The sequence below is a fragment of the Arachis ipaensis genome, chromosome B8, assembly GCF_059453495.1.
Source record: "Arachis ipaensis isolate K30076 ecotype BB chromosome B8, ASM5945349v1, whole genome shotgun sequence".
In the NCBI taxonomy this organism is placed as follows: Eukaryota; Viridiplantae; Streptophyta; class Magnoliopsida; order Fabales; family Fabaceae; genus Arachis; species Arachis ipaensis.
The window spans coordinates 97,929,921-97,939,736 of NC_142443.1; the positions used below are offsets into that span (position 1 = coordinate 97,929,921).

Genomic DNA, 9,816 nt, shown 5'->3' on the forward strand with positions numbered 1-9,816 from the left:
TGGTTGAATTTGGATCCATATTTACTCCTGTAAATGTAAACTTCCAATAATACAATAGCAAATCAAGAACTTTCCCTAAACAAATTGCAGAAATTTAATACAATATTATATTCCAACATTAATGTGTAGAATGACAATAAAAACAATACATATTCTATTTCAAGTTTGCACCTTGTGTAGACCGATATGAGCACCATATTGGGGTTGAAGAGTAATCATATTGATTGGAGCATGAGTATAGGATGGAGAAAGTTTAAAAGAGAAATGTTGTAAAATCAACGACAAAGCCATTTTTGCTTCCACTATGGCAAAGTTCTGTCCGATGCATATTCTAGGACCCCATCCAAACGGAAAAAATGAAACTCTGCCATTTGTTGCCTTTAAAACTCCTTCGGAAAATCGTGTAGGGTTGAATTCCTTTGCATTCTCACCCCATAGTTCAGGATCATGATGAACCAAGAGAGTTGGCAAGGAAAGTTGAACTCCAGCAGGCAATGTTAAATACCCAAGTTTCATATCTTTGTGAGTAATTCGAGTAAGCCCAATTACCGGTGGGTATAATCTGAGAACCTCGTAGAAAATCATGGTGACCTGTTGAAAAAAGATTATCGTAATGGTATGTTCCAAGGTTAGACCGTTAAGTGCAATTAGATAATGTGTCTATTAAACTATTCTTTCCCTTGTTAAATAATAATAATAATAATTAAATTAATCAAGATAATTAGTGTTTTACACTTTAATTAGGAAATTTTATGTTCAAGTCTTAAAAACAACAAAACATATATGACACCCATCTTGCAGTTGAACATGTATAGCATCATTGAACAATTAAATCCAAACACACGTCCTTATATATGATAATTTGTTTTTTCCAAGTTATCTTCTCCATAAGGATCTTAAAGGGTTTTGAAGGATTAAAAAGAAAATTCCATAAATATAATATGAGGAGGTAGGTTAACACTTAACATGTTACTATGAGGAGGGAGTTTTTTTTTTTTTAAAGAAAAAAGAATAAATATAGTATGGACTTTGCTACCTTGTGTTCTGAGGACATAGGTTAAGCATACCATAAAAAAAAATATTTTATAAAAATTATTGTAAAAATTAAATTTTTTTACATTTACAATACATTAAATACATCAAAAGTATTAAAAAATTTCTATCATTGTATTTTTAAGGGTTTAGCTAGCATGTGTCCTAACTCCGCCTATACTACACCTATATTTCATAGCCTGTCCCAAGTCCGAATAAAGGAGGAGAGTTGTGTTCGGCTTTCGATAGCCAACATAAAAACTTAGTTGAATCTTCATGACATGGATCAAAGACGTTATTGCACTAAAGTCAGGTTGTTGCCCGAAAGCAACGCGCTGTATGGTTCGCGTACAGTGTCAAATGAGCAAGAACCGCTACATCGGTGCACGGGCGTAGTGTAAATGAGCAAGAGTTCCCACATTTTCGTGAACGGATAAGAGTAAATAAGCTAATTCACAAAGAAAAAGGTAATGATAAAAGTCGGAGAGACAGAATGTTGAGATTTGGGACATGGAACATAGGCACTCTAATAGAAAAATCCATGGAGGTGGTGGATACCATGACAAGGAGGAAGATTAACATCATGTGCCTACCAGAAACAAAATGGATCAGCACGAAGACTAAGGAGTTTGATACCTTCATGTTCAACCTTGGGTATACAAGAAAGGTGAAGAATAAGAATGTGGTAGGTATTATGGTGGATAAGCAGCGGAAGAAGGACATAGTGGATGACAAGAGGGTGGGAAATCGGATAAATTTCTATCAAACATGTGGTGGAGGAGGTACTTTTCATGTGCTTAACGCGTATGCACTGTAAGTGGGTTCGGACGAGCAACATAAGATAAGGTTTTAGGAGGATCTAGAGCGTTTGGTCCAAGACATACTTTTGGGAGATAAATTTTTTTTAGGAAGAGATTTAATTGACCATGTTGGAAAAGAAGTGAAGGAGTATTCATGGACGCCATGGTTTCGGGATGGTCAATACCGAGGGTAAAACTATTTAACTTTTCTTCAACTTTTGACATTCTCATCGCAAATATATGTTTTAAAACGAGAGATGAACATCTTATAACCTATAGAAGTGGCATGACAAGCTCTCAAATCGACTTTTTCTTGCTGAGGAGAGTCGACCAAAAATTTTGCATTAATTGTAAAATTATTCCGAGAGAGGTTAACAACACAACATAGGATTCTCATTATAGATTTTTACGTTGAGCAATAGTTGAGGAAAAGACATTATATGAAGAACCTAAGGACGAAGTGGTGGCGGATGAAAGATGAGGAACAATGACGTTTCCTAAGAAGGGTAAGAGAAGAGGCCAAGTAGGAAGGGAATGGAAGTGCGGAGGAGATGTGGAGGGAGATAGCAGAAGTTATTAAAAGATTAGCAAAAGAAAGTTTTGATGAATCTAGAGGGATAGGATCAAGGGACAAGGAGATGTGAAGGGATATTACATATTTCGTTTTTAATTTTTGATAAGCAAGATGTGTAATGTAGAATAAAACCGTAAATATGCTCAAGTTTTAAAATATTGCTACATATCATATTTATTTTATTTTGTTTAAAAAAATTCCGAAGAGGACATATGTATTACGTAATATAAAGAGATTTTTGGGGAGGTTTTTGTAATTTCCCTTAATAGTAATCATTTTGAAGGTAAAAATTACAATACTTACAATCTTAAGACGACTCAGCCCCTCAAAGTCAGGCGTTTGATTTCCAAAGACTTGCAAGACTTCTTCCCTGGCACGTGCTTGCCAATCAGGGTACCTACTCAATAACACCATAGTCCAAACAAGCAAAGTTGAGGTTGTCTCTTCACCAGCAAAATAGAATAGTTTGCACTCTTCAATTACATCTTCAATACTCATTCCAATATTCTTGTTATTTCCATGATCTTGAATTTCCTTATGATTTGATTCCAAAAGTATGCCCAATAAATCATTATTTTTGGTAGCTTCACCTGCTTTCAATGCTTTCTCTCTATTATTAATCATCACTTTAAGTGAATTTTTTATATCTCTATCAATCTCCTTCATCCTCCTGTTGATCTTAGTAGGTACGAACCTAAACAAAAAACAAAATTAAGCTTATTACCAATTGTTGACTAGAAATATTACTATTGCAAGTAATTATAGGAGAGATGCTATATTTTTGTTCACCATACATTTTTGTATTTGGTGATGCAAGTAGCTGTAGTAGAGATACTATATTTTTATTCATCATACATTTTGTTTCGGTAAGTGATTGGGCAATGTACAGAATATATAAATTCAAGAAGAATACTCCAAATCGGTTCCTAAAAATTTTTAGTCAAACACTTTTATCCTCCGCAAATTTTAAGCACTAAAATCATCACCAACTTTTATTTCGTTAGACAAATCAATAGGTTAGGGAATAATTTGGTGATTAAAATTTGCTAAGAATTAAATTGTCTGACTAAAAATTCTTTAGGAATTGATTTGGAATATTACTCTAAACTCAAATTCTTCACATTGGAATGAAGGGTTTTTGTTTACAATTTTTACCGGTTCTAGTTGAGGTATATCACATTGTACCAGCATCAAAATATTATTCCACTGAATATTGTATAAAACAAATTTCTCATGTCTAAATGATAAATTTCAATTGATAATGGTAGGTGAACAACTCTTTTAGTACAAGTAAATAGTCAAATTAGTCTTTAAAAAATCATTCATTCTACAAATTTGTCTCCAAAAGATTTTATTAATTAAATTCATCCTTCAAAGATTTTAAGTTACTAAGTTAGTCATATTAGTCCTTCCGTTACTTCCGTTGCTAATGGTGTTAGAGTTTGCTAATGTAGCACATTAAGTGACACTACAACACACTTAGTAATCCTAATTGACAGCTAATATGATAAGTTTATGAAATTAGATCAAATAAACCCCGAATTGAAGGATTCGAATGCTTCAAGGTCTCAACTCAATTAAGTTTTGATTTTATCTAATTTAATAAATTTATCGTATTAATAGTCAATTAGGACTCCTAGATGTGTATTGAGGTGTCACTTAATGTGCCACATTAACAAACTTTGACATCATCAACAAAGGAAGTGATGGAAGGACCAACGTGATTAATTTAAAATTTTTGAAGGCCAAATTTGATTAAAAAAAACTTTCAGGGACCGATTTGAAGAATGATTGATCTTTTAAGGATGAATTTGACCATTTACTACTTTTATTACAATTATTGTACAATGAAGACTTAAAATATCTTTATATTTGTAAGAGTTGGCCGTGAGAGTTGTCCAAATAACCTTTATGTTAGTTATTATAACGATTATTTAATTAGTTGTTAAATTAAGACAAAAAGTAAGAGATACAAAATAGTACCTCCATCCAGGAATGTAAACGTTCATCAGAACCTTCATAGTGAGTTCAGCTTGCTCCTTCTGAAGCTCAAATATTCTTATCCCTTCTTCGTAACTACTTCCAAATGCAGCTCGAGAAATTACATCACTAGTCAACTTTTGAAGGAAAGGCCACACGTCAATTTCACATGATCCGTCCGAGGACAACATTCCCTCCCATTTACTAATCATATCAGTACAACTTATCAAGAATGCTGGCATCATAACCTGCAGAACACACGTATATAAAAGTTCAATTTCCTCGTATACAAACCTATGTAGCTTGCTAAAGTCTATTTTATATCCTAATGGAATCGAAAAGATACACAAACAATTCTGAACGTCCTACTTCTTTTTCTCTTCTTCCTTCTTTGACATGTTTACAAAATGTAAACTAATCATATCAACCACATAATAAGTCACCTTAATATTTTCTGAAGTGAATGCTGGATTGATTATTCTTCTATGTTTGTTCCATTTCTCACCCTCGTAACTGACGATACCAGAAGCTAGCAAACGAAGAAGTGGATTCGAATGAGGTTTTGGAAAGTCATGAATCTTGTTCAATACATCTTTGATTAACTCTGGATCTGCGATGGTCACCCTTGGTTTTGGTCCATACCAAAGAAATGAATTCTTACCTGCATGCATATCAATGACAACTTCATAACAAGGATGATAAGCAACGATAAAAGCACTCACAAACATGGAGAACAAGAAATTTTCTATATATACTATTTGATCATGTGAAATACACAAGCTAATATAGAAATAGTAACAGTATGAAAACATGATTTAAGGCTGGATATTTAAATTCAAATTAGTGGAGTCTAAAATCATGCATATTGTGAGATGATAAAATATATATGTTTGATGAACTCTGTTTTTTTCCTTTCTATATTCCCTTGCATATAGTTATTAAGCCTATCCAATTTGGTCAAGATATTAGGTCACTAGATTAGTCGTCCCACCAATAAACTAGTAGAACCGCTTAAACTAGATTTAAATTTTTATTTGATAAAATCAAGATATCCATCATCGACATTATTGGTGACTAATCTCTATATTACAGGAGCACTTCGAAAAAAATAAACAAACCATAAAATGGTTAAAGAGCGAGATGAATTTCTAGCAGATTGGTTATCGAGTGTGAGGAAAAAGCTGGAGTTATTTATAGTTAGCTTAGAGTTTGTTAGAATTGGTTAGCCTTATATAAGCCTGTATATATTTAGACTAACTACATTCAATCACACAATTACAATAAAAAAATCCATGATTACTCTCACTAATCTATTCTCTCTTTTTACACGTAGTATTAAGAGCCCGTTTGTAAGATTCATGGCTTCATTTTTGCTAATTATATATTCATCAACCAGTGCCAGGAGCACATAAGTTCCAATTCCAAACAAACTCAGTGAAGACAATTTCACAACATGGAGGAATTCAAAGTCTGGAGATGGAAGATCACATTAATCCCTCAAAGATCCCATCTCATTTTGAATCAGTCTCTGCAACCGAGGAGAATAGTGATGCAAATGTGTCCAAGAAAGTTTCAGTTGCATAAAGGACTTAAATTACTGAAAACCGCCCTCTCTTGGTTTGCTATTGCCTTTATGCCTTTGGAATTCTAAGATTCTGATTTTGTTACAGCTGTTTACCTCATTAACAAACTTCCTCCATCTATTCTCAGTTTTAAAAGTCCTTTTGAAGTCTTGGTTTACAAGAAACCTAATTATTCATTCTTGAGAGTTTTTGGTTGTGTCTGTTATCATCTTCTCAAGCCATATAATAAGAGAAAGTGTGACTACAAATTTGTATCTTATTGGGCAATGACTCCAACCAGAAGGTCATAAATGTTTCTCAAAGGATGGTAAAGTGTATTTGCCACGCACCTCTTTATGACATCTTTCTGAGGTTCCTTCTATTACTGCCATAGAGCATAGTTCTCCTTGAATATAGGAGTTACTCATGATCACCTATCTCAATTTGCTATTAATTCTCCACCCTTGCCATCAATGGAACAAGCATCCTCATCATTTATAAGCATAGATACCTCAAAGGAACACCATTCCTATTTCTGGCATTGAAATCAAACTCCCTATATATCTACTATTTCTAATTATAGTACTATTAGTCATACTGCCACTGATAATCATCCGATGACCACTAGAACAAAATTTGGTTCATTAAAGCCTAAATCTATAAGCTGGTGCACCACTATTGAGATCACTGACTTGGTCATTGCAACTCCCAAAACTGTCCTGCAAGCTTTACTCTGCCCTCATTGGAACAAGCCATGGACAATGAGTATAAGCCACTGGCTAAATAGCAAAAGGCTTTCATCATGTAAAAAGTGTGGACTATGAAGAGATATATAGTACAGTAATTCGACCCACTACTATCAGAATTATCATCACAATTGTTCTCATTCAAGGATGGGTGATGAGATAGTTTGATTTTGATAATGCGTTTTTAAATGGACAGCTAATTGATAGGGTATAAATGATGTAGACACTAGGCTATCATCTCTCAAATTCATCAAGAGTTTGTAAGTTGTATAAAGCTATCTATGGACTTAAACAAACACTACAGGTTTGGTACAATACTCTAGCTGCATCTTTGAAATGTTTTGGCTTCTATAATACTACTTCTGACATAGCATTATTTAGAGAGAAGTCCTCTACTACTATTACATACATGTTAATCTATGTTGAAGATATTGTTGTTACCTGTTCTAGTTCTATTGGCAATTGTAAATTAAATGTTATTTTTCCCTTAAAATATTTGGGCAAGTTTAACTATTTTTTGGGTTTGAAAGTTGAATTTTTGCATCCATACAAGCTGCACTTCACTCAAACTAAGTATACAAATGATCTCCTTATTAAGGCGCAGATGCACCAGGCTAAAGCAACGCATACCCCAATGATATCATCACTAAAACTCTCAAAACAACATCATAATGTATTTGAAGATACAAAGAAGTATAGGTTTATTGTCAGAGCATTACAGTATCTCACTATCAGAAGACCAGATATAGCTTTTTCGGTGAATAAAGTGTCTCAATTCATGCACTGTATAATATTGGAGCATTGAAAAGTAGTCAAGAGAATCCTACTATTTGCAAAGTATTGCTAGTCAAGGAATGATATCTTTTCTAAATGTGCTTATTATAAATTATTGTAATTTGCGGACAGCAGATTTGGATGATAGAAGGTCAGTAAGTGAATATCTTTTTCTACATTGGGAGCAACCTTATTTCATGGAAATTTGGAAAACAAACAAAGATTAGTAGCTCCACTACAAAGGAAAAATATAGGATAATTGCATAAGCACAGACTGAGATCAAGTCGATTCAACAAGTTTGAAGGAGCTACAGCCTACAAGTGCATCAAGATCAGGTGAGTCAGAAACCAAACCCCAACTGAGTTTCAGGCGTCTTAAGGTAGTTAGTAGCAACATATATGAATTCGTACCGGCTAATAAACTTTCCAATGATTTTTTAAAAAGAAGAGCAAATAAATAGAGTGGAAAGACAAATTACACACGACAAAGTATACAGAAGTACAGAACAAACATATCCAAAAGATTTTAAAATAATCCACGTGTATAGCATGGTCTTATACTCTTATTTATGCATTCACACTCTGTTCTACTTGTTAAATAGTGTAAAATCGCTGAAAATTTTTGAGAAAATCAGAAGCATATGTCAAAAAGTATGTATGCGTAAATATTTCACACGTATTGATGTTGGATACTAACATGACACCAATTATTGTTGCATGTGATTATTCTTACCAATTTTGAGATATTTGCATCAAACTTGGCTTCGACAAACAAAAAACTAATAAATAATTGTACAACAGTAACGATATGTTTGGTTGGCCACAAAGAAAAGATAGTGAATTTCTTGATAAATTCCATGCGTTTTCTTTTACATTTAAATTTATTATAATCTTTTTTCTTAAACTTTATATCTCCAACTATATACACCCAAAACACATAACTTGATAAATAAACTTTCAAATTGGACTTAATAATTTTCATATTAAATAATCTCTTTCATGAGCATTTTTATTTCAATCTAAAAATTTTAATCCTATAAAATATGATGAGATGAAATTATTTCATATACATACAAAGGAAAGGCTAGTACATCCACTTCAATAATAATTTTTCATGAAAAAATAATTAATTTATTAGGCATGGATATTCTAAATTCTAAGAAATATTAAATAAGTAAAATTCAGGATTTACGAATAAAAAGAAGGGGCAAGATGGGGAATACCGTATTTGTTTGTATTTTGCTGGACATAGCAGTAGAAACGTTGCAATATATCATCATCAGAGACATCCATGGGTTTAGATTGGGATTGTTTTAGCATCTTCACAATTTCTCGTGTGTCCCCAACCAGAATCCTGTACGGACTGCCTTTAAAGCCTTGCTCTCTCAAGCGTTTCTCAAGCTTCTTTGGCGTTAGCCACAACCAGTTCAGCACCTTCCATCCCCATATCACTGCAAGAATCATCACTGTGACCGCAATAGCTGTGGTCCATGTTGCTTCCATTTGTTCTGTGTCGTAAGAAGAGAGAGATAAAGATGGAGGAGATGAAACTAAACAGAAGCAGCAGAGTAGTGCGTTTAAAAAGAGTGTTAGAAACTTATGGGTTACACAATAGTAAGGCTGTGGGGTCACTAAGTACCCGTTGTCTTTGACATTTCACGGATTATTTGCTATTTGGTGGGGAGCTAAAAATATTTGTACGTTACATTTTAATTGATTTTTGTATAATTTATTTGGTTATTATTAAATTTTTTAAAAGATTTTTTTTAAAACAATAAAAAATATTTAGATTAGACTAAAACCAAAAAATAATAGATTAATTATTAGATTTTTTCTGAAATTGTTTATATAAAAAAAATAGGGCAAATCACTTATTTAAATCAAAGGGAATGAAAAAATTACATGAATCAGCGAAATCAAAATTTGGTTCATAAATCTACTAATTCACATTTCTATATAGTTAGAATCTACCTAGTTCGAATTACACACACGCACACACCCACTAATTTGAATCAACCTAATTCAAATTATACCTACACTAATTCGAATCAGGGTGATTCGAATTACTCACACACACGTGCACATAGTAATTCGAATTGGGCATATTCGAATTACTCAGTTAAAAAAATTATTAAAAAAATTAAAAATATATATTTTGTGAGTAATAATTTAAAAAAATTTATTACAAAAATTTATTAAAAAATTAATAATTTAAAAATTAAAAAAATATATATTTTATTTCATACATTAAAAAAAACTAACAAAATATTTAATTACGATACTTCTTTAAAATATTAATGAGCTATCAATTCGAATTTCATACAATATTTTTTTGCCCATTTTTAATA

At 32.6% G+C, this 9,816-nt stretch overlaps 1 protein-coding gene across 1 annotated transcript; it reads right to left on the reverse strand.

Annotated features, from left to right (window-relative positions):
- Window positions 1-9,097, reverse strand: LOC107613584 (cytochrome P450 716A67). Its single transcript, XM_021109552.2, has 5 exons — window positions 8,692-9,097; window positions 4,830-5,047; window positions 4,390-4,634; window positions 2,710-3,100; window positions 1-591 (listed from the first exon to the last, which is right to left on the reverse strand). Exons 1-5 carry the CDS (start codon window positions 8,969-8,971, stop codon window positions 160-162), a joined length of 1,566 nt encoding a protein of 521 aa, XP_020965211.2. The 5' UTR covers window positions 8,972-9,097; the 3' UTR covers window positions 1-159.
- Between the last annotated feature and the right edge of the window lie 719 nt (window positions 9,098-9,816).

Bases quoted from the DNA above. Each gene is read 5' to 3' on its own strand.
- LOC107613584 (XM_021109552.2), bottom strand. From the start codon at position 8,971: ATGGAAGCAACATGGACCACAGCTATTGCGGTCACAGTGATGATTCTT. The intron at 5,048-8,691 runs GTATTCCCCATC...ATATGCATGCAG, and splicing joins GCAAAATACAAACAAATACG to GTAAGAATTCATTTCTTTGG. The intron at 3,101-4,389 runs GTACTATTTTGT...TTTTTTGTTTAG, and splicing joins GTTTACATTCCTGGATGGAG to GTTCGTACCTACTAAGATCA.